Source organism: Coffea arabica, chromosome 2c (assembly GCF_036785885.1).
Source record: "Coffea arabica cultivar ET-39 chromosome 2c, Coffea Arabica ET-39 HiFi, whole genome shotgun sequence".
NCBI lineage: Eukaryota > Viridiplantae > Streptophyta > Magnoliopsida > Gentianales > Rubiaceae > Coffea > Coffea arabica.
Genome location: NC_092312.1, coordinates 72,415,199 through 72,441,401, shown reverse-complemented (window position 1 = coordinate 72,441,401; position 26,203 = coordinate 72,415,199). Strand labels below are relative to the sequence as shown.

The 26,203-nt window shown below is 35.5% G+C and overlaps 1 protein-coding gene across 6 annotated transcripts; it reads right to left on the bottom strand.

The window, feature by feature from the left end:
- Positions 1-906: 906 nt before the first annotated feature.
- On the bottom strand, positions 907-25,937 carry LOC113727810 (protein SUPPRESSOR OF QUENCHING 1, chloroplastic). 6 transcript variants are annotated; one of them, XM_027252168.2, is made up of 28 exons: positions 25,383-25,937; positions 24,074-24,174; positions 23,895-23,951; positions 23,715-23,809; positions 21,827-21,926; positions 21,176-21,234; positions 20,867-20,991; positions 20,396-20,525; positions 19,728-19,815; positions 19,544-19,622; positions 19,207-19,267; positions 18,935-19,010; positions 18,293-18,403; positions 15,989-16,084; positions 15,245-15,367; positions 14,492-14,689; positions 12,958-13,062; positions 12,764-12,828; positions 11,889-11,982; positions 11,544-11,701; positions 9,693-9,742; positions 9,466-9,587; positions 9,254-9,361; positions 8,425-8,517; positions 3,651-3,687; positions 2,383-2,630; positions 2,118-2,267; positions 907-1,571 (listed from the first exon to the last, which is right to left on the bottom strand). In XM_027252168.2, exons 1-28 carry the CDS (start codon positions 25,744-25,746, stop codon positions 1,407-1,409), a joined length of 3,258 nt encoding a protein of 1,085 aa, XP_027107969.2. In that variant the 5' UTR covers positions 25,747-25,937; the 3' UTR covers positions 907-1,406. The 6 variants fall into 6 exon arrangements, with proteins under 6 accessions (XP_027107969.2, XP_071932461.1, XP_071932462.1 ...); XM_072076360.1 differs by lacking the exon at positions 18,293-18,403; XM_072076361.1 differs by lacking the exon at positions 24,074-24,174 and having other exon boundaries at positions 25,383-25,638.
- Positions 25,938-26,203: the final 266 nt, after the last annotated feature.

Genomic DNA, 26,203 nt, shown 5'->3' with positions numbered 1-26,203 from the left:
AGGTTAACATATCATGGAAAACTTTGCTTTGAATTTTTAGTTTTCCAAAATAACTTTACTCTTTTCACTGTTCTGAAAAAAAAAAGAAAGAAAGAAATCTTGTAGCTAATCAAGTGCTATTTGCAGATATTATTTTTCAATTGGGAAAAAAAACAAGTATATATTTTTTTCCCTTCTGGTGTTTAATATGTCTCAATCACCTGGGCTCTGCTGCTAAACTTTTCTTGTAGTTTTAGGATAGCTTCAAAGTAAGGTTATATTATTATAAGTGGAAATCAATCGCACTTAATTAAACTCCTTACTCTGTTAACAAGATTCATCTTCTTCCCACACCCCACCAAAAGAAGAAGAAGAAGAAGAAGAAGATTCATTCAATGGAACAGGCAGAAAAAAAAATTTTGTAACATATTATTCCCAATGCAAGAAAAACAAAAGAGCAGAACATGAAGGAATTTTACCTTGTAGATTCGCAAAATAACAAATTACTATCTCATAACAAGAAAGATGCTGAAAAAAAAAAAAAGGGTTCTCTTTGGGGGAGGGACCCTGAAAAATGCATGTATTAGTCCGCCCATGTTTGTTGGGGTGTGTCAATTCGGCGTTTGCTTCCTAAAACAAAAAAAAAGCATAATGATTGATCACATGAGAGCGCAGTCTTTACTTTATCCCTTGCTTATCACAAACATAATGATGAGGATTTAGATTAACTAATACTCCAGCAAATAATGAGGCCACAAGGAATGGGAACACCAAGACATCCATCCCTATAATTGTGGCAGCAGAACACAGGCCTACTTATGGTTGAAGCAGGCATGTGAATATGCTTTTCTTCTTCTTCAACACATGACCACTTTTGACAGCCAAATTTCAGCATATTTTTTGCACTTTGATCGCTGGCAATACAAGTCCGAAAACTAAACAGTTATATTCCACCTTCCAGAGAACAAATGTACAAGTACACATTTTATCCTTTCATGTATAGGAGAAGAGAATTCTCCCTCAACTGGTTATATGTAAAAGGGTCCAAAGTTGCAATGATTCTTTGCAGCCACCCTCGAGACCATTTTGTACTACCTCCAGACACCTCCTTATCATTACATGTGAATTTTACATTACAGGATATACATGTCAAAGAGGAAGAATCACGTTACAGAACATAAAAGGGAGAGAGATGAGATGGTGGGATCCAGCCCCTTTTTTTCTTCTACAAATTGAGCCTCTTGGTTTCAAGGGGGAAAAGAATGATGTAGGGACAATTGGTAACGTTAGGCTGATTAAATTTCTAAATGGTACAAGAACATGTATACACCTTAATCTATATGTAATAAAACAGTTCTCTGTCCAGGCTGACGGGAGTTCATAGAATCTGCAGTGAACATCTGCGAGTTGTAACGTCCATACTATACTCAACGGGCAACTGGTACATCTAAGCTACTTCTAGTTGTTTTTGGCTTGACAGTATAAGGAAGGGTGATGTCTGCTGGGACGGAGTTTGGATTCAGATCTTGGAATGGTACTTCAAAGGTCAAAGATTGATACAAGCATACTTCATCTTCCTTGCAGTAGTACACCTATAAATCACGCCAAAACATCCAATTTGATTAGTAACTCGACACAAAATCTAGATCCACCAAGTTTAGTGTAATTTTGGCATGTAAGCTGTTAGCATTGGTGCAGTACATTAACAAAGCGAGAAACTAGTAAAAGGTGTAGTCATAACAGAACTTTGTACTTAATAGAGGAGAGGAAAAATATCAAGAAGCTATTATGATTGGGCAGGTGAAATACTGAATCAGGACTTTCACCTAAAATCCGAAGCATCAAGGTTTTCCAATTTGGATCAATTTGTGTTCTAGGCATGAAGAACAAACTGCTGTAGTATTTAAAAAGAGCATGGATAACTAAGGCTAATTGGACTGTCCAATTTACATCTTGTACTGGAGCTTTTGCCAGAGAACAACTCCAGGGCCAAGGCCATGCCATTGGGCCTCAAATACAGCAAATCTCACGATTATGTACATTTAGAAGATAATTACTTGAACTCATTTTTCATAATAATAGACAGAGAGGTGTAAACTAGTGCCTTAGTATGTACATAGAGCTTTCCAGAAGCATACCTTGCAATTAATTCTCCCGATGGAAGATGAAGGAGAGGCTCTTTTAAAGTGTAGCACCCCAGATCCTTCTGAGCTAAGATTCCCTTCCAGAGGGTCAATAAAAGCACCATTCTCTGGTTCAACATCGATGCTATATTTACTGCGTGCTTCCTGAATAAGGGATAATACTGTTGCTTAAAGAGATAACAAGGATTTTCCACTTCATGAAAAGAAAAATGAGTTTTGGAAAAATGGAGAAACTAAATGACAGGAGAAAGGGAGAAACCTTCGAGAAATGGTATCCTTCAGGCACTGATATTTTGAGTATTAGATTACCCTCACTGGATGAACCACCATTTATGACAATGGTCTCTTTATCAGCTCCAGATCGCCTTCTAAGGCGCTTCAAGGATCTTGACTTTGGCGCAGGAGGTTGAACTCCCTTTAACTCTAATGTAAGAAGCTCAGGCTTTTTCGTCTTGAGGTCCAAGTACCTAATTAAACTATTATTGGTATCTGCTATGAATAGTCTTCCTACAAAACATTATGGAGATTTGTCACACACACACTGCATAAATTTCTTGTAGAATCTAAAAGCAATGCAGGAAATAGGTACGAGATGAATTTTTATACATTTATACGGTAGAACTTCAACAAGAATAATCTTTCAAATTCACAATCAATAACAATTATTTAAAATGATCAAGCATCAATAGAGGAAAATGCTTGGACTCACAACAGGAAAGTTGTGATTTCAAATATATAAGTCAATTTGTACAACCAATAACAAGGGTTATGTTTTTTCTTCCCTCCTACACCCCATTTGTCAATTCCAGCACGAACCTACAACAACGCTCACAAAATAAAAATATGGAGAAACGTGGACATTTCATAACTACAGTGTCAGATTAGTAATTTGCTACTTCACATTAAACTTCAGTGAAACAATAATCTACATCTTGGATGCAAAAATACACGTGGGTTTGGTTCTCATGGGTAGTGGATTAAAATATGAATGTGTATTTAAGTGTTGAAAGTAGTATTGCAAGTCAGACTTGTTGCATCATGCATTTTTTTCTGAGAGTGTTTTCTCCAGACATATTCTGACTTGGAGATTTCTCGACTCTTGAAGTTCGGTCTCAAAAGCATTTCGTTGAGAGATAACAAGAATTACTACTGGATCATTACACTTTGAACAACAGAAAGTCATCAGGAATTGTTAACAGCAGCAATTAATTTCCCTTCCACCAAATTCCCCTCTACTTGCTCTTGTATATCGTTCTTGGCTGTTGTGGATGAGGAAAAATGATGTATGCAATAACACTGAAATGACATGGCAATCCAATGATTCGATAAAAATTAGCAGTTCATGGTATAATATGTTAGTTACAACTAAGAAATTTTTTTTTTGTTTTTTCCCCGGTTACATAATAAGGTTATAAGCATTTCTTAAGACCATAAAGAACCATGCAAATCATGTAAACCAGAAGATAACAAGAATTTATGATAACTATAATATAGAATGCTTCAACATATGATGGAAGAGAAAATTACCATCTTCTGCTTCAACAAGTCCAGAAGGCTCTGAAAGCTGGAAAAAAAAAGGATATCTTGTATTATAGAATATCATGAAAGGAAAAAAAAAGGGAAAGCAAGATATACCTCAACCATTTTACTTTTGAGTAACAATGTAAGACCATCTTTGTCATGTGCTTACCAAGTGCTAGAGTCATATTCAAACTATTTCGTTCACATGGGGGGCAGGGTTGGGTTGGGTGGTAAGGTAGGAAGGATTGTAAGCAGGAGGTCCTGAGTTCAAGGCCTCCACTTACAAAACAAACAAACTATTTCGCTCACATCAATAAATGTTCCTTAATTACTAATCTCTATTTTCATTTACTGCTTATGCTATTTCAGTTCAGAAACTTCTTGTTGTGAGGACCAGATATATCATACAGATTTCCAGACTCGATATTTGTATCTAAATCCCATCAACATTGTTAAGAGAATATAAGTATCCTTGTAGATAATAAATTAGTAAAGGTATTCTTATAAATAGTTTGTTAGGTTTGTACTCCTATAAATACTAGTTGGTCACTCATAATACGGTGACTAGATGTTTTCCTTCCAAGGTACCTGTTGACATGGTATCAGAGCAAAAGTCATAGAGTTAGGGTTAAACATCTAGCAAATCACTGTTCATCGCGGCACTGTACACGCGTACTGTTCACGGCACTGTTCATGCCGTTACTGTTCACGGCGCACAGTTCAAGCGTTCGTCTCAAGTTTTGACCCGTTCTTTCGTTTGACGTGCTATTCGCTATGGTTGAAAGGTTTGTTAATACGATTATCACTGACCAAGTTGAATCAAGTTTTTCAGCACATGGATCCCAGAAAACTGTTACTATATCTGAGGAAGATTATGTTAAATTCCTACAGTACCAAGCTACAAATCACGCATCTCTTCCCTCTGCTTCTTTAGCACAAAAAGCTAATGACTCGTGGATTATTGATTCCGGGGTTACTGATCATATGTCAGGTACCTTTAAAATTTTTTCTAATTTTCAAGAGTCTACTCCCTTTCCTCATGTTACTTTAGTTGATGGATCTACCACTAAAGTTAAAGGACTAGGCACTGTAGAAATTAATCCATCACTTCCGCTGTCTTCTGTTCTTTACGCACCTAATTTGCCCTTTAATTTAATGTCTGTTAGTAAGCTCACTAAATTTCTACAGTGCACAGTTACTTTTTCTCCTGATTCTGTTGTCATTCAGGATTTGAAGACAAAGAGGACGATTGGTAGAGGGCATGAGCATAATGGTCTTTACTTTCTCAACTTCAATGGTCCGATAGCATGTCCTGCTACTGTTTCTCCTCTTGAAATTCACTGTCGTTTAGGTCATCCGTCTTTACAAAATTTGAAAAAGTTGGTTCCTACTTTGAGTCAATTATCTTCGTTAGAATGTGAGTCTTGTCAGTTAGGAAAGCATCATCGTGTTTCTTTTGCTCCTAGAGTCAATAAACGGGTTTCTGAACCACTTTTGTTAGTTCATTCTGATGTTTGGGGTCCTAGTCGAGTCACTTCAAAGTTAGGTTTTAAATATTTTGTAGTTTTTGTTGATGATTTTTCCAGAGTTACATGGCTTTATTTAATGAAAGATCGTTGAGAATTATATTCCATTTTTTGTGCATTTGTTACAGAAATAAAGAATCAATTTGGTGTGCCTGTACGTATACTTCGCAGTGATAATGCGAAAGAATATTTTTTCACTCCTTTTAATACCTTTATGACTAAGTCTGGTATTATTCATCAGTTCTCTTGTCCTCACACTCCACAACAGAATGGAGTTGCTGAAAGAAAAATTGGACATTTAATCGAAATTGCTCGAACACTGTTGTTGCACATGAATGTGCCCAAACAATTTTGGAGTGATGCAGTTTTAACTGCATGTTATTTAATTAATCGCATGCCATCTAATATTCTTGGAGATCAATTACCCCACTCCATTCTTTTTCTTCATGAACCTGTGTTTAAATTGCCTCCTCGTATTTTTGGATGTGTGTGCTTTGTTCATCAGCTTGCTCCCGGAGTGGATAAATTAGATTCTCGTGCTATTAAGTGTATTTTCTTAGGATATGCACGAGCGCAAAAAGGGTATAGATGTTACAGTCCAGTTTTAAATCGATTTTTTACTTGTGCTGATGTTACTTTCTTTGAATCCACTCCATATTTTATCAAACAAAGTATGTCTTGTGAGTTAGACCAGTGTCCCTCTTTTTCCTCTCATGTTTTACCAGTCCCTTCCCCTTTATTACCTGAGTTATCTAGTCCTCCAGATTCCATAGCTCGATTATCTCGTCCTCATCTTTAAGTTTACTCTCGTCGTTCCATGGTTGAGAAAGTTCCTGATATGCCACGCACTTCACCAATTAACTCTCAATCTTCAAATCCAGGTATGACGCCCTCTTCTGAGTTAGATCTTCCTATTGCTTTACGCAAAGGTAAGAGATATTGTACTTCCCATCCTATTTCTAATTTTGTTTCTTATTCTCGTCTCTCTATGTCATATTCTTCTTTTGTTGCTTCCCTTGATTCTATTTCCATTCCTAAGTCTATTACCTATGCTCTTAATCATCCTGGTTGGAGATTAGCTATGCAAGAAGAGATGTCTGCTTTGGAACAGAATGGTACTTGGAATCTTGTCCCTCGTCCTTCAGGTAAGCCTGTTGTTGGTTGTAAATGGGTGTACACTATAAAAGTGCAGCCTAATGATTCTATTGATAGATTGAAGGCTCGTCTGGTAGCTAGAGGATTTACTCAGGTGTATGGAGTAGACTACTTAGAAACATTTTCTCCTGTTGCAAAGATTACCTCTGTTCGTCTTCTTATCTCTTTGGCAGCAACTTATAATTGGCCATTGCATTAATTGGATGTGAAAAATGCATTTCTGCATGGCGATTTGGAAGAAGAGGTATATATGGAACAACCTCCTGGATTTGTTGTTCAGGGGGAGAATTCGCGGTTGGTTTGTCGTTTGAAAAAATCCTTATATGGATTGAAACAGTCTCCGAGGGCTTGGTTTGGCCGGTTTAGTAGTGTTGTCATGGAGTTCGATCTGACAAGATGTGGAGTACATCACTCTGTATTTTATCGGCATTCTAATGCTGGTAAAATTTTATTAGTTGTTTATGTGGATGACATTGTGATTACAGGTGATGATGTTGTGGGGATCCAGAAACTTAAATCCAATCTGCAGGCAAACTTTTAGACAAAGGATTTAGGTCATCTACAGTATTTTCTGGGTATTGAGGTAGCTCGGTCTAAATATGGGATTTATTTATGTCAAAAAAAATATGTACTCGATATGTTGAGTGAAGTTGGGATGTTAGGTTGCCGACCTGTGGATACTCCTATGGATCCCAATGTGAAATTAGCAGGAGATCAAGGTGCATTACTTGATGATCCTAAGCAATATCGAAGACTTGTGGGTAAATTAAATTATCTCACTGTAACGAGACCTGACATTTCGTTTGCAGTGAGTGTTGTGAGTCAATTTCTTGATACCCTTCGTACCAGTCATTGGGATGCTGTTATACGGATTCTCAGGTATCTTAAGAGTGCTCCTGAAAAAGGGTTGCTATATCAAAATCATGGACACACTGATATTGAAGGATATAGTGATGCAGATTGGGTTGGTTCTGCCTCAGATCGAAGATCGACTACAGGATATTGTGTGTTTGTTGGTGGTAATTTAGTGTCGTGGAAGAGTAAGAAGCAAACAGTTGTATCCAGATCAAGTGCAGAATCTGAATACCGCGCTATGGCTCACACTGTGTGTGAGTTGGTTTGGTTGAAGAGCATGTTACTGGAACTTGGGTTTGAGCATAAACAGCCTATGAATTTAGTGTGTGATAATCAAGCGGCTGTTCATATTGCATCTAATCCAGTGTTTCATGAAAGGACAAAACATATTGAAGTTGATTGTCATTTCATTCGAGAGAAATTGCTTGACGGGGTCATCAAGACATCTCATGTACCGTCTGTAGATCAATTGGCTGATGTGTTTATCAAGAGTTTAGGGGGTTCTAGGGTGAAATACATTTGTAACAAGTTGGTGCTTATGATATATATGCTCCAACTTGAGGGGGAGTGTTAAGAGAATATAAGTATCCTTGTAGATAATAAATTAGTAAGGGTATTCTTGTAAATAGCAAACATATTTATAGGTTTGTACTCCTATAAATATTAGTTGGTCACTCATAATACGGTGACTAGATGTTTTCCTTCCAAGGTACCTGTTGACAAACATTATACATAACTATGCAATGATATCATAGCTGACAACACCTATGAGAGAATTTATTTTGAACTTGGAAAAGCTTCAGGTGTCATGCAGCACAGAAGAAAATTTTGGGTCTCAGTGGAAATTGGAAGTGGTATATTACAGCAGACAATTTAAACAATAAAATATCCACCCAACGACCTTTATATCCCATTTTCCACATATAACGCCATAGAAGCAGTTAATTGAAGAACTTAACAATTATTTGGACAATACGCCACTAAAGTTTCATACATCAGAAGAAAAATCACAAGTCACATGATCTTCTGATTTGGAGCCAAGTACCTTTTAACACCATTTCTCCCAGACATATCAGTAAGTTGTAGATGAAAATTTATTTGCATGATCACATGCTTTGAAAAGGAATCATGTTGCATCCTCGTGTACTCGGAAATAGATAAGCACCAACCAAAGCAGTATCATGAAATTCTAGCAACACAATTAATCACACATCTGTTGAAACATAGAAGAAAGATCTTCCAACCTGAGCTGCCAGTGCCCCTCCATCCCTAAAACCAGCCTCCCCTGTACCTGCTAACGTACTCACTCTTCTGCTTGCAGGATCCAGCTTCTTGATCTGACATATAAAGCACACTTCAGCATATATAGGTGCTAAAAATAGAAGTATAAACAAATTCCAGGATAATTGTTACAAATTTTAGATTAAAAGAAGCCCTATGCTGCAACAGTGAAGTTGATTGAGTTGATTAAGCTCACAGTCATTTCGTATTTTAATACATTATTAAATGGTAATTGCACTAGGGATATAAACAAAATTGGTTCTTATATACGAATTCTGCATATGCCATACCCCTGGACAGGATAATTATAATCTCATAATGAATTTTTATGGGTTTCATTTTCATTAATGGAATATAGATTAGTCCAAATATTGTCAAATGAAAATCGGAAAATCTAAATCTCTATTGTTTTCAGAGTAATGTTAGTGTTGTAGATGAACAATAAGATAAGATGGATCAAGAGTAAATTTAGCTAGATAAAAGGAATACTTAGTTCTGGAAAGTATCAGCTTATGTGCTTAACCTACATGGTGCATATCTTTTTTCTTTGACATGATCATGGATCAACTGACATGGCAAATTTGAATTGCATATTTGAACAATGACGGGGTTCATATGATTCAAAGAATCTCAAGTTTCCAGAATAGTGTGTAGAAAAGATACTGGAATTCAATTCCAAAAGGACTCTTGAAGGTATAAATTATATAAAAAAAGTACTGCTCAGTATTCAGTATCATATTGCTGCGCGTAAACTTATTTCTGGTATGACTTTAAAGCAAGATCAGAACAGACCTTGTGATTATATGAGTCTGCCAGATAAATCTGACCATCTTTTCCACAGTAGACACCTAACGGATGTTGAAGAAGTACTTCAGAGCCTACTCCATCATGGTCCCCAAACTGCAGCATACCAGAAAGTTATGCTATCAAGGACCTTTGTGCTTCAGGATGTGAACAGAGAAATGGGTTAAGAATTCACCACATAAAGTTAAAAGAGAAAGTACCCTGAACAAATTCTCTGAAAAAACTGGATCACCACCAGCCAGTAATTTTGATCCTCCTGTTTTTAGGTCAAGTGCTCGAATTGAGCTACTTTCACTATCAGCAATATATGCTTCCTTCAAATCTAATAATCCAATTAAAAGATGTAAGACTGGCAAAAAGTAACAAAACATATTTATTTGAAGAAATTGAGGGCAATTTAAATGTTGAAGTTGCTCCAACATATTACCAGGAGATAATGAAATTCCAGAAGGTTGTGCAAATGATGTATTTATCGAGCTGCATGAATAAACAAACAAAGGAAGAGTAAAACTCAAGAGCTAATGAAATTCCAGAACGTTGTGCAAATGATGTATTCATTAAGCTGTACACATAAACGAATAAATGAACAAAGGAAGAGTAAAACTCAGAGGATGAAAACAATTTAGAAAAAAGGAAATCGGGACAGAGTCTTGCATCAATATGCACTAATAGATTGGTGGATAAATGAATCATTATCTGACACATGACTCACATTATCATCTTCTGCAGCAGAAAGCTAAAGAATGAAGGCAAAAGCTTTCTTGTAGCGATAAGATTACATTGAGCTTCACATGTAGATAGAGTCCATGACACATGCTCTTTCTTCAAAAGCCACTAGACCTGTAAACCTCTTCAACATCTTTTAATGTGATTTATTGCAACATCCAGATCATGACTAAGTTGTCTCATGTTGTAAACGTATATTTGTAATAAATGTGGCTCGACACTTTTCTGTTCCCTTAGAAGATTTATCATTACCTCACTAAAAGAAATGGTTGTTAAAGATATTATTCTATTTATCTCTGCAGTCTAACAACATGAATACTTAGTCATTTGACCCTTTGCCTTTCCACAATTTCAATACAGGCATTTATTCACAGCCAAAGCTCACCTAATCAGATTCCATGGTATCTAACAGATATAAATCATTCTCCACTTTACTGAGTTCACTCATAGAGTTCATTGGCTTTCAGATGCAGCAATTGGGGTATCTATGGTGACCTGGGTATTGATATGGGATCATGAATATGCACCAGGACCACGATATTCTATAGTAAGTTTTGCCAATAATTACACAGGGCAACACCAACACTTCGTGAAACGTAAAATGGCAATTAAGCACTGTACACAAGTATCCAGCTCATATATGTTTCATATGTTACATGCTATGTGGGTTTAGATATCTTATATATTTCAGATATATGGAACTGATATCTGATACTCTTTCTTTTTGGTATTTACGTTGGAGTGCATACAAACATAAATCACGTGTTATTTAACATGATTAGCTTCATGATTGAGGTAATTATTCAACAAAATTTACTAGGACGGAGATCATCATCATCCATTATTATGAGTTTTGCGCCATTAAAAACTCAGAATTGATATAGTTGTCCCTTCCCAGGAGATCTGATGCATCATGTCTAAATCATTCACTAGATAGCTGAAAACAGTAAAAATGTAGCATATGTTCGTCCATAATGGAGCTGCCACAAGCCGCTCTTTGCTTATCTCCTTCTCATTCCTGTCACTCTCAAGAATGATTGTATTGGGAGATTGAGTGATTGTGCTTCTAATCTGAAAACAGAGGTATGATCTAGGATGCTAAAATTGTGTAGTAGCATGAGTTGACTGGAGCATAAAGCAACAAGATGCCATACAGTAACCACTCAGGACTGGGAATATAACCAAATGAAAAAGAAAAAGAATGGCACAGCAAGTACCAAGCCAAAATATTTCAAAGTAAAATATTGGTAAGTTCCTTTCAGTTAGCTTAGACATGCTAGCCAGAAGAAAAGTAATAATTTTGGACATACAGATAAAGACAACTGGCAGGCTATTTGTTGACACAGCATCCACATCTTGCTAGAATCAATTGCACAGAGGTTAAGACCAACAAGGGAAACAAGAAGTGTAATATGCCTGTTCTGTTAATATTTGAGAAAAATAAACTCTGCATGAGAAAAAGCAATCTTTAAATAATTCAGAGAGAAATTGAGGTTAGCTTAAAGCATCATCTCATTTTTATGATGTAAATAAGCATAATTACATGTATTACCTAGAACCATTCAAATTTCTCTCATATCCATTACCACTAAATACTCTGGTAACACCATTGGTGGTGTTGTGTTCCCAGATTTGATGCTGACCGGCCATTGCAATGTAAACAATCTCATGCAGGGGCTCAAAGCAGACATCCCAGGGAGAATTAAGAAGCTGCAAAACATTGAAAAAGAGTGTATATTTTTAGAAGGATAGCTGCCTACATCGTGCATAATATTTTTGTCATAATTATGTGAGTTTACCAAGATAAATGCATGCTCATGTCAATATTCTATGTCCAGGACCAGAACCTATGAACTCTATATATGCATGTAATAAAGAACTGTTCTTCGCATCTTGCCTGAGCATCTCCTGTTTTTCCCCCGTCATAGTCCGACCCTTTGGTTCCATTTCCGGCAAGAGTTCGAACAGTGTCGTTGACAAAATCAATCACTCTGAACAAATAGGCTTTAACATATTAAAATTATCCAAACAATTTGATGTATTCTATCAATTAAGCAACCCAGTAACAGAAAGCCCAAAGTGAACTGTCTACTGCAAAATATCCCTTAGCAGACAATTCATGATGATGATCATGTAGAAGGTATGAAAAGGGAAACTTTTAATAGGACTACTATTCAATCTTCTCCACATTATTACTAGTGGACCACAAAATTAGCAGAAAATAATATAATATCCAACATTCCCCACGTGATTTTCCAAAGTAGATCAAAAATTTTGTTATCTCCCAAAGAACAAAAAATATCCTGCAGCAAATTGTTTAATAATTATTGTTTTCCATGCCAATATAAGAACTTGTTGAATATGGCTATTGTAACACCTTTATTATTATTACAACTTCAGCCTGGCTCTCAGTTTTCTTCCAGAAAATAAGGGTTCTTTGGTAAGAAAGCAAACGATATTTGTTTTGGTAAAGAATAAAAAATAATATGTAAGGGGAATGCAACATCCACTCCATGTCCAATGGAATAAGCTGCTGTTTAGTTGACATTTTAAGTCACAGAATAAGGGCATGAACCCTGTGATTCTGACCACATCTGATTCTGACCACATCTGGTATTCATCAAATTGGATAATGCAAGCTGAAAAGTTTTTTAACGGTAAAGCCATTTAATAGCTTTTCTCCATCAGGATGAGGTACATAGGAAAGATATAACATATATGGACAACAAATACAACCATTAGTAAATAAAAAGCTCGCAACAGAGCAGCTACCTTAATGCATGATTTTCAGTATCTGCTACATACAGGAGGTTCTTCTTTGCATTGTAAGCCAGTCCCTAGGACAGCAAAACCTTGAAGCTATCAGAAGCAACTTAAATAAAAACCCATATTTTAAGAGAATAATACCAAAAAAAGTTTGAAATTGCAATTTTTCAACCGAGATAAAATCAGGAAGAGATACTTGCCTGTGGGCGATTGAAGGTGGCATTATCAAAGTTGCCATCACGTAAACCCTCTTCGCCTGAGCTCCCAACTTGAACTATGAAGTTCCCATCAAGGTCAGTGACTACCTGTACTCCCCAAGTGACAAGACAGCAAAACTAGGCTAATTAGCCTCATTTAAAAAAAAAAAAAATAAAAAAAAAAAGGTGCAGCAGCATACAGATTATGGTGAAGTCAGAGATAACTCAAAGATAACCAACATGCTACCTAGGACAAGAATTTGTGATGGAAAGCCATAAGCATTCTGACGAAAAGATGGTACAAGGCACTCTGCAACGTGGAAGGATAAAAATTTGTGCTATAAGTCAATGAAGCTTTTTTATTTCCAGTACCTTTAGGTTCATTTAGACCTGCAGAACAAATATTTGTTTATAAAGCCCTTAACAACAGGTTCAACAAAATAGTAATTCTGGCACAAAGAAAGCTTGTATTCTCCAATGAGTATACCAGCTGAACCAGAAAGTAATACTTGATAGCAGAAGCCTCAGGAAGCAAAAATTTTTTCTTAACTTTCACTAAATCTGAGACAGCATTTAGCAGTTTCTGTGTCATATTTTACAATCTAACATAGGTTGATCAATTCACAGAACTCTATAATCTTCATGATTTTAGTAAGAATTATAAACAATATACGGTCATCTATGACTGATAGAATAAGGGCGTGAGTAAAGCGCTGTGCAAAAAATCAAACTCCCGGATGATTAATTATATGGAAAACTGGAAAGGGAAAGCTAGGAGAAGCAAATAATCAAGAGGATGTACAATTCAGCTAATTACTATAAAGGGCAATTGTACTGATTTTTGTACAAATGTACAGCTTTTTGCATACATTGATCAATACATGTACAGAATTTTGTACAAATGACCTTTATAATAAATAATTTGAAACTATGCCCTCTTCATCATTTCATCATGCTAGCTCCGTGTAACTTAATCTTCCCTAATTATAACCCTATAGAATAATTTTAAAACAGGTACATCTTGGAACATGAAATAGGATCTACCCTCCAGTTCTAGGTGTTAAAAGGGATATGTAAGAATGCTAATCACTTAGCTAAAGGAGCATGATGTCAATTTATCAAAGTTGCCAACAAAATATTTAAAGCATGATAATTTTCATTATCCACAGGTGGCATGCAATGAACTCATACCTCAAACAGGATTTGAAAATAAAATAGAAGTTCCAAAAGATTGAAGCAAGAACTAGCTTCTGCCACACTAATATTCTATGCCAACTATGCCAAACAAACAAGATCAGAGTCCGAGTTTGAGATGTTTCATACAAGTTAATTCTTAAATGCCATATCCTATACATGGAAAATGCCATGTCTCATCAAGTTAATTCTTTTTCAACAATGGCATTCAAAAAGGGATATCTTAAATGAGTCGTACTACATGAATTTTCTTCTATTATTAATTTTTTGGTGACAACAAAGGGGGGTGTCTTTAGTGCTGCATGTATGCACACCGAATAGGTAAAAGAGAATAAGAACCCACTATTCGGTTGTGATTGCTATCTGAAATGAATAGCCGGTTGTTGAGAACATCAACTTCCAGCTTGCCCGGAAACTTCAATGGTGATGTAGATAAACGAGGATCATTATCTTTCTCCAGCCTCAAAGGAATAGGTGAGCCATCCAACATCTTCTTTTGACCATAAAATAGCAGAGCTGCCTCAATCAGATTGTCAAGATCCTTGGGAAGAAAGAAAAGTCAAACCTTTTAGTTCCTTTTTAACACTTTCATCACATTGGCAGAACATCTACTGATCGCACAAGTTAACATTCACAATCAACCACAAAACAATTTCTAGAACAAGCACTGGAGAGGATCCAACTAAAAGGGAGCATATCTGCTAGAATACAATTCTAAAGAACTAAACTAGATTTCAGTAACCAGTTATTGGAGATATCCATTAATATCTGCCTGGTTTTAGCATTAGTTTAGATATATTAATTTCATCAAACTCGAAAGCAAAAATCTGCAAAAGAAAGACAGGAAAGAAAACAAGAATGGAAGAACATCAGAAGAAAAAGAGTAAATTTAAACAAACAACTATCCTGAATTAGTGCAAATAACAAAGAAAGACTACACTATAGTAAATATCAATACCATCAATAAACAACGCTTGAGCTGATTTGGGGTCAATGTAATTCATAACTTAGGCATTTATACTGTAGTACCATGTGTGATTGAAAACAAAATTGAAACAGGGAAATTGGTTGTAAAGATTGAGAAAGACTATAGTACCCTTCGGCGACCTTCACCAGCTAACTGCGCAAGAAGCTTTCCATTTGGACCAATGAGTGCAAAGGTAGGCCATGAATTAACACCTAATTCTTTCCATAAACTCATATCTCCATCATTGACCACCTATTATCAAAAATGGGTCATTGACTTGAATTTTCAAATATGAAAGTTTTGCTATTTATGCCGTCAACAAGAACACAGCAGATGCCATGGAAAATTCAACTGACAAAATTTAAATGATCAAGGAGTACATTCATCAAATACGAAGGGAAGATCCCATTATATGCTTTCAATGTTTTCGTAATCAGAAAACTAGATGCCCACTTAAATAGCATGAAGTTTCAAAAAAGAAAAGAGAAAAGACATCTAAAGGAGCTCTTTCAATTCCTAGAAGACTTGCAGTCGATGGTACAAATGTCTTGCCTACAGTTGGTTGACCACTTAAATACCCTAAAAAAGAGATACTGATAGCTTTTCAGTCAGACTAAAACTTATGGCAATCACTCCTCTATGTCCAGACAAAAGGTTTCTGCTGCATATAACCAGCAATTTTTTTGGAAAATCACTGTAGCTTCAATCCAGGAAAACCTTAACTGTTGTTCAATACTGTTGATGGACCATATTCCCATTACCCAGAGGCAAATGGATGAACAAGAACTATACTTTGATAGGGTAAAGTAATACAGAAACCAAATTTTTAGATATCAAAATCCAATCATGCTGAAGTACAATAAAAGCACTTACTGGATGAGTTACATTGTACCGCAGAACTGCATTTCGAATTGCCTCTAAATCTTTCTCATTATCAAACTTTGCTGAATGAACCCCCACAACAACAAACTGCATGAAGACAGTCATAAATGTACCAGCTGTGGTTCATAATATATAGGTTTTAAAGCAGTGCATTGAACAAGATTTAGATGAACTATGCAAACCCTGCAAATTCATTTGGGTGTTAACAAAAATTCTGTCAGTCGGAGTATCATGTTCCCTTGCTAATCTAAATGCAATCTCCTTTTATTTTCAAAACCATAGAGACAGCTCCTGGTGTCAACCAACTTCCAAGGGTTATTTACACCAATATTACTGTTTTAATTACAAATTAAAGAAATGTATAGATATTTTTAACCAGCTTCCTTAAATATAAAAGTCTACTTCTCAAAAATCAACTTTGAAGTCGACTTTGAAGAAATCAATTTCAAAGTTGATCTCTTAGAAATTGACTTCTCCATTTTCCCCACTCCCGATTTACGTTTCTTCTCTTTCTTCCTTTGAAATCCTCACGAAACTCTCACAACACAACCAAACATACATATAAGATCAAACATAATCAGTATCCATGTGGCACAGCTCAAAACCACTGTAACCGATCCCAGTCAATGAGTAATTATACCAACTATATATTAGGAACTTTCCAACACAAAAAGTTCAGAAAGCTTAGGCCCTTTCATTGGACATCGAGGTTGCGAGAAATACAAGGTTAGGATAGTAAGCTGAAGTCAACATTGCCATACACCGGCTAATCCAAACCCATGAATTATGATTAGAGAAGGTTTATAGATGGAAAATGTTTTGGGTTTGAATCCCAAAAGTGTATTGTGGTTCAATTTCCATTGCATATATTGTTTGAAAGGTTAAACCACTTATGGAGATGCATCCTTGAATCCTCCAGCTTTGGGAAGATTATGCACGATGATATGTTCTGATTATGTCTTGTGTGCATGAGAATATTGGCATGAATTGCAAAAGAAGAACAAGAAAGTAACATGAAATAAGGAGATGGAGTAGTCGATTTTTTTAAAAGTCGACTTTCAACTTCTATACCTATGGGCCCCTAATAAAAGCATCAACATTCCTTTTATTTTGAACAAATATATACTTTGTAGATAACCCAAACTTTGCATAGTATTGTGAAGAAAAAGAGCCATGCCCTCAAGATGTGATTTACTTCAGGAGCCACATTAAGGCATCTGCTTAGATGAAAATTATGTAAATTTATATTATACAGGTCTAAACACACAACAACAACAACAAATACTGAAAAAGTGCAAGTGTACTGGAATCTTCCTAAGAAAGCACATATTATCATAATATTTCTTTCAGCTCAAGCTGAAATAACTCAAACTACTTAATAAAGTATCAACCAGATTTCCCTCAGTGGGTTTCAAGCTTTGCACCGTACTTTAATTTTTAAATGTAGGTATTCCTTACAATTCTTGTCTGCAGAGATCTATTTAGCTTTTTGGTAGTTTGCATGTATATTACTGAGTCCATATAAGCCAAGAAAAGTATGAACTCTAATCCTGCATTTGGATAAAAAGAAACAACTTCAAACTATGTAGGAGTAGCTATGGTTGTTCTCAAATAAATGTTCCTCTGTGATGGAACAAATGATTCAACAAGTTAGTGGGGATGATTGATCAACTTTACCTTGGTCTGTCACCAAAGAGGCGTGTTGTTTTTCACATTTATTATCATCCAACTCCTCTCGTCCATGCTTCTCAAGTAACTTTGTTATCCTCTAGTACCTACTTATAAGTTAAAACTGGACACTATTTACAAAATCATGTTGATTCCTATATTTCATTCTTCATTGATGACCCTATGTTCCTAGACTACACATTCATAAGGAGAAATGTTTTGAAAGAAAAAACAATATACCATTTTTACTAGGTCTGTAGTAATAAAAGTGTCATCTAGGCACTGTGTGGATGAGTCTTGAACATTTAGCACTATGGTAAGATGTTTGTAATAATAGTTTGTGAACTAGGAAAACACAAAAATAATCTTCAATAGTCATACCAGCCAGACAATTCTACATCAAGATTCTGCTCATCACACATTGATGTAATGCTTCACTTGAATAAACAGGCAATGGCCATTATTTTTTATCCAGGTCAAAGTCAAAGCAAAGGTTTGGAATAATATCGAAACTGTAGAAGAAAAGAAGATGCACTATATATACAGAATTAAAATGAAGTCGTGGTTCATAAGGAAAGAGCAGAAGCAAATAGAGGAGAATCACAAATTGAAAGGGTAATATCTTACAGGCATATCTTTGTATTTCTTCTCCAAATAGTCCAGATCTGGTAGCACGTGCATACAATTTATACAACAATATGTCCAGAAATCCAAGAGAACCACCTTTCCTCTTAGATCCTATAAAGAAATGGCCCCCAAAGGTAGCATAAGCGTAAAAATCACCAGTCATGCCATAGGCAACTGCATAAAACACACATTTCCTCGCACAATATAATTAAGAAATGGTTACCCGTAAAACAGATTCCTTGGTAGTCTATGGCTAAATGTTTAGCAATACCACATGTTCAGAAGAGGATAAAAGAAAAGAGATCTTCTTTCACCACTACTAAAATAGAACATTTTCCTTCACACAGATGAAAACTGTTTCCAAGCACAGCATACATTATATGAAAATGTCCTCAACAATACAATGAAACCTAAATTTCAAAGAAGGAAGTTTCCTCAATCCATCAGATTGTATTACAACCAGAACACAAAATGAAGAGATCATTCATAAGCACATATTGACATGCAAAAGTATCTAGCTAGATGACAAAGAAAAATAAATAGAAGAAAAGAAGAAATTGTCAGCAGCAAGAATCAACAAATACCACAAAGCATAGATGCAAAAAAGAAAAAAATGCTCAAGCTAAATAGTAATATGTATACCCTGCCTAGCTGAAGAGGAGCTGAGTTCAACCAGTCGAGCTTAGGTGGAAATTCAGGCGCCTCTGGTGCTCTTCCACTTAGACATGAAAGATAACAGGAAGCCATTTAGGAAAGATGTTAAGAAAAATAATGAATTCAAAACATCAAGCAGATCAAAGATACACAACGTGCAGTTCTTTTTACACCAAATTCGTACGTTGCTCAGAAATTAGAGTGAAAATGTTAAAATGCAAAGATATGATAATCTTGAAGAGCAAGGAATATTTGTCTACCTGTTCTCAAGATCTGCTATATAGTCCACAAATTGTTGGATTCTTACTGAACCAGATTCATCTGTGACCAAATAAAATATTAATAACTCATTGTAGTATTGTGTTCAATTGTTCATACAGCCCACCCCAAAATCAGAAGATAAAATGCTATAAAGTGGCTAAAAGCAAAATGTCTGATCAGCCAAATACAAATGACATGCATATTTTTTGTCAAGAACTCCTGACTAGAATTAAAAAAGGCAACATAAGAAATTTTAAAAGAGAAAAAATGGAAGAATAGATTTAAAGAATTGGCAGCAAGAATACATTAAAGATTATGTTATCACAGTTGCAAGACCTTTGCTGACTTGCCATTGAGGGCTGCTAACTCCGAACAATAGATTCAAGATAGCTTTAGGAGATGCGTACTGCACTGCCTGCAGAATTCAGCAGCTTCCAAGACACAATGACATCTAAGTTACAAGAAGCAAAAATAGTTAAGTTTGAATTCTAACTTAACTTTTTATCAAACAAAGTATTACCTTCCAGTTGTTGATGGTGAAAAGAAGACAACCAACAGCAACAGCCAGACTGCCATATCTCAGAAGATCTCGCCTAGAACCCCGAAACCTGTTGATAAATTGCTTCAGTAACTTCATAAAAGAGTTTGACAAATGTCCAGCATATGTTTTGCTTGTTTGCGGTTAAATTTATTATACAGCTGAAAAGTACCCAATAGATTTTCAAAGAAATGAAAAGTCCAAGCAAGATTAGAAGAATGAAATTTACTTAGTTATCAAGTGGGCGAGCCAAACCATCATGAATACTTTGTCCCATCTGTAGGCCTATCATAAGATAAGGAAAAAGGAAAAATTCATTTTCCTCGTCATGTGGTACATCACTATGAGCTTTCATTGGTGCTTTGAAAGTTCATCAGGCGACTATGAGGGAAATTTATGACTAGGATCTATAGGCTTTAGAGACTAGTTCTGTCTGTCGTCAATAAGTTCAGGTTTCTCATTGGCTTTATCCTTCAAAAAATCAAATCTACTTCCAGTTCTAGATTTCGTCTTCATCAATATTCAATTTAGAATGACATTCCAACAATAGAAAATTCAAATTTTCTTAAATAGCAAAATTAATCAATCCCTGGTAAACATTATAGAACTTGGATATTAAATGGAAAGATGCTAGGATGTATCACTCTTACCCTTCAACTGAGGAAACAGCATCTTTACTTGAATATTTATCCAGTATTGACCTAATCTCTGCTCCACTGGACACAGGTGAGGTTTCAATAGAATGGTCAATGAATTGAATAGACGCCTGCACCTTCATATCTGCAACGGTTTGTCATCATGAGATCTCGTCTTACAACTAGCTACCGCATATCAACCACCACCAGATGAGAGATTTCCATAAATGAATATAACAAAATCTTTTTTTTATGCTTTCTTAAGGAATTCATAGTAAAAAAATTAACAGGTAAGAATTCATACTGCTCACAGGAAATTCAGTTTCCATAAATTGAATAAGAACATTATAGCATTCATTTACATGTAATACTCATTACAAGTGTCTCAGTTGAAGTTCTTCCCACAACTCAGACGAAGCTAGTGCCACCAATTTGCATTAAGAAATGCTACAAAAAGTACCATATTATGTTCTAGAAACTACATACTATGACAACCAGAGCCACCACTGAGTACATCATCAAGTGAAATGCTGCCTATATCCTTTCTGATAAGAGATGGACCAGCTTCTTTCAGTGAATCTTCTGATAATGTTGTTGTCACGGCTATACACCTGCAAGCATATTAACTACAATTAATTGAAATAAGTCCAGTAAGGAGACTATTTAGGGAGAACCAAGACAGCACATACACACCAAAGTGACAGGTTCATGAGAAAAAAGCATCCACAATATTTACATATAAACAACAAGAATTTAGTAGAGATTCCAATACAAGGAAAAACATCTATAAACTACCTCATTTGTGCTGCTTTTGCAGCTTGCACACCAGCTAGGGCATCTTCAATGACAATGCACTGCATAAAGATATAGGTTATCAAGATAGTTCTGAATTCAAACAATGCAGCTTGAGAAAAAGACAGCTTGAATTGTCTAGACTTCAGAAAGCCAGTTACTCAATGGTGCAGCTGATGGCTGCATAAGAGTGCAATGAAACCATACAAGTAAAATGAGAAGTTGTCTTTGGTTAAAGAACTAGTCAAACGTCCATGGAATCTACCATGCTAATGTAATCCACACTCCATGTAGGTCGAAGGAAAACAATGTAAAAATATAGATTGCATGAAAAAGTCTCATGCACTATAAGGTCTAAGAAGAGTTAGCTCTTCAAAGCTTTAATTTTCATCACATTCATAGATCCCATGGCCTCCAGAGTTGTATAGAGCAAAACTTACTTTTCCACGGTCACACTTTTAGACACTTCCTCGTGTATGTCTACATGAATTCTAGAAATATAATATTATGCACATCTGAAGCATGTCATATTGGCCTTCAAAGGCATGTAAAACTTTGAAAGGAAAAGAAATACTGAAAGATAAAAGAAAAAAAGGAAAAAAAGAAAAGACAACCTAGTATACCGAAAAAAACCTTGATAATCTGCAACCATACCTCACTGGTTGGTACACTCAAAATCTTTGATGCAGCTAAAAATATATCAGGAGCCGGTTTCAAATTCTCAAATGCATCAGCAGACACTATAGCATCAAACCTGTTAAAATTAGGAATCCTTTTAAGATCAAGACAAACCTACATAAAGTATGACCAGATCAAGCAAGTTAAAAGTGTACATGTGGTAAATTTGTGGTCTCAAACTGAGCATTAAGGACTAAATGCAATTTGCATAACATTTATATAATACAACATTCTTTCACTTCTAAAACCAAGTCACAGGATACAAATTTCATTCAACAATCATATGAAAGCCATTGTAAAAGGTAACCCAAATGCAGAGAAATCTGCTCAGAGCTAGTCAGTTGAAGTATTGTATTTTGAGTTACAGCTCATATATATGGGTACGGATATGATAATCATGAGTAATTTAGCCATCAAATATTCATTAAGTCTCAATTAAGTACTTCAAGGTCCAGTACTCTCATTTAACAAGTGAAACATTAGAAAAAGTTTCAGCTTAAGTCCCTAAAAAAATTGTTAAGAACCCTAATCACAAATTATTATTCTTGCAAATTAGGAGAAGATTCAATACAATTTTTTATTGTAAATAGTTTCAATTTATCCATTCAAAAATTTTTCTCTCACTAGATTCAAGCCAGAAATAAAGAATCTAAGCTTTTCAACCATTCAATGCAACAGTAGACAAATCATAGAACAAGAAAACAAGCACATAATTACTGTTAACCATTTGAAATGGCTAACACGGACAAACTCAGATATCTTGTCTCTGAAAGTATACATCTGGGGTCCTTTTAACACATGCTCTATCTCTCTCTTAATCTTGTGAACGAATAACTAACAAATATTTGATTAGTTATGGATAAATACATACTGTGTTTCTGCGTGGAATTTAGCATACTTCCAATCTTTTATTGAAATACAGAAGATCTGTTAGAGTTAAGCAATATGCCAGTTATACCTACAACAATTCATAAAATGTGCACAACTGCTGCTTGGTTGGATTAGTGGAAAACATCTATTTGCGTGATAAACACTTATTTAGCAGAAAATGTTAAACACTAACAATATGCCTGATATGGTTTCAATTTTACTTCTGTGCTACTGCATTTTTCTTTAAGAAGCATTATTAATGTTTTCCACAGGAAATTCTTTTACTACATAAATAGCTGTAATTTTCTAGAAAAAAGAAGATAACTACAGTCCATAGAGAAAAGTAGATACATATCATCCATAAATTTCTGCAAATACACATCATTGTTAACATTAGGAATTCTAAAGTTTCTCAGGGTGCCCAACCCTCAAATAGTTTCTCTAACATCACTGAATTGAGGCAGTGGACTTCGTTGGGTAAAGGTTTTATTTACTCTATAACCTAATGAATTGAAATTTAATACTGTGAATCAATAGTTACTATCCGCCAACATTTAGTTAAAAAATTTCAAATTTCAAAATATCAAGAATTTTAACCCAAAATCTCATAGATCCAGAGTTTCTTACTCCGAACATATTAAGAGATGGGTGCCAAAAATCTTTTCTTAAAATTTTCACAGCCAAACTTAGATATCATCTATTTTTTTTTTATGTTTTGCCTTATTTGAACCAAGGATAAAGATGATGTGGTGAAGAGATAAAGAGCAGGCAAAAAGGAACTTTTTCATGATTGTTAAGATTCTAAAAGACTTCAAGAAATATTTATGAGATAGAACTCCTAAGGAATTCAGCTGCATAAGTGCAGCTATGACAGGGAGAATTCTTAACTTTGTCCTATTTTATGAACAGAATGGATGTAGAGCATGAAGTGGCAGTATTGTAATTCACAATTTTTTGGCATGCAAGAATTATTGCATGTAAAACGTCAGCTTACATCGACACTGGTAAACCAGCAGCCGCTAGATTTGCGTCAACCTTGATGCGGTCAGCACTAGATGCCACAGCAACTTTAAGGCCATTGCTTTTACACTATTGTTGTGCAGTATCAAATGAGATAACAGGTCACAATAGCAGAAATAAAAGAATATCAAGTTTTCTATTGCTACCCACTCACCTGTTGAATGAGGTCATAGGCACCAGGGAAACCTATCCCAGAGTTTGGTTTCGCATACTACAAGACAGTAGGTATTGTGGATGTCATGGCCTAATACCAGTTACTAACAATTGGAAAAAGATTTGCTATGACTACAAAATAAATGAAAGTGATAAATCGAATTAGACAGTTTCATCAACCTTATCTAAATATATCTCAAAAAATCTCTTCTTTGCTGCCTCAGGATTGAATCCATTAACACCCTTAACAGAAGCAACTCCTCCTAAAAAGTTTGCTTCACCTAATACATATATAAGGAAATCAAATAGAGAACAAGTAAGAAATATGTTCTATATCAAAAGATAGTGTCAGGGGGAAGAGGTGGAGTGCAGTGGACATCAAGGATATTCATAGGATAGGTGGTATAACTATGGGTATGATCTCATGATACAGACAAATAAGTTGAGTCGAAGGCCTCATGAAGGACTTTCAAAAGCATTTAGTCTCCAGAACTTCCATCTTCTAAAAATACAGAGTAATTTGAAATGAAAAAGCTATTTCAGCAATCGAAGAGGAACCAAAAAAAAGTAACAAATTCTGGCCAAACACATGAACTAGAAACTGAAAACGCCTATACATAATCAAGTTAGTAGATTAGTATCTAAATTCAAAATATTTATATTGGCAAATTGACATTTTTAATATGCAGATGAAAGGGACAAAATTTTGTTAATGGACTCAGAAGAGTTTTCTTCCTTCACAAGATAAGAGGAAGTGCTTAATTGATACAGCCTGTTTAAGGTTCCTAATAAATTGAGTAGTTACCAGCAGAGTAAAATCATGATGGGTGAGAATCAGCTTCTGGAAAGAAATGTGGCTTCAGGCAATCTACAGCTCAACCTAGTTTAAACAGTTTGACTAGAGTTGGTATGCAGGCTCAGAAGTATACAAGTTCACAGACAAAAATCCTTTTTCCTTTCTACCCAATAGACACAGGGACCCAAATGTCCATGATCAGGATTCAAATAGTAACAGGAATTGTATGAAGTTGTTATGTTTTCCAATCTGAAGTAGCATGGGATGGTTTTTCTACCTTAATAGAAAACAAAAAGGGTACCTTTACATTATACTTGATAAGAAAGGGACCAAAGGAAATTTATCAAGTCATTGTGAAATAGTGACCATAGGCAGACCCAAAAAATTCATTGTGGGGTTCAATTGCAGTTGTAAAGTAGTACTTTACAAGCAACAGCATAAATGAAAACGTTTCTGAAGAATTTAAATGCTAATAAATATGAGTTCAACAAAGGAATGCATGTAATGTCACCTATTCAAAGTACTTTAGGCACTGGAATCCAGTTTTAATAGATAGAGAAGGGGACAATCATTTGCTTCTAAACCCCATTCAAATAAGCAAACAACTAACGATTGAAACATGCAACAAAGGATAGTAAATAGTAAAACCCCTCAAAATTCGACTTAGAAGTATATGAAAGATGAGATTTTTACCTGTTCCCATGAAGGGCACAAAATCCTCAGTGGTGACTTGGACTCCCATTTCAGCAAAAACATCAACAGCAGCCCTTCTTGATAGCTCTTCACTATTGCATAGCACTCCATCCATATCAAACAACACTGATGATACCTTTCCCCACTCAACTTGAGTGCTAATTTTATCACCTTTTTCCTCCAGCTTCACACAGGCTTTCAAGGATAAGCCCATCTTTCTGGGCCCTGAAAACAAAAGGGATTTTGGATATTGGCGCCACTGATTGAAAAACTTTCTTGATTGTGAGTTCAAGAACAAGAAATCTGCCAAATGGGATGGTGGATAAGAAGTAGAAAAGGGTGGTGAGATTGTTCTCAAGGCCATTGTTCTAGCTAGTGCTAGAGTAGCTTGTGTTTCGGTTTACGCTACTCTCAGTCTTGAATCTTGGCTCTGCTTATGAGTGGCGGGGAGTCGGTCATGTAGAAGTGAGGATAATTGCATCGTGGTCATGTAGAAGTCCAAGAAATTGTTGGGTAGTTTGGGGAAAATGAAAAAAGTTTGTGTGATTGCAGATTGGTTTAGCTTATCAGTGCGTTCGTTGGAGTTATACAAATTTTCTTTTGTCTCTTTTCTTATTTTTGGGTTTTCCATTTATTTCCTGCCTTTTTAAAAAAAAAAATTCCTTGGTGAATAAAATTCAAATAACTATGTTGCATTCTACTAGTGCTGTATTTCCAATCCAAGCAACTGCAATTCATCCTTTCGAAAAATTTTATGTGGATCTAGAACAACTACTAAGCATGTCTAATAATTATTTTCGAATCAATGAAAGAGTTCCGTG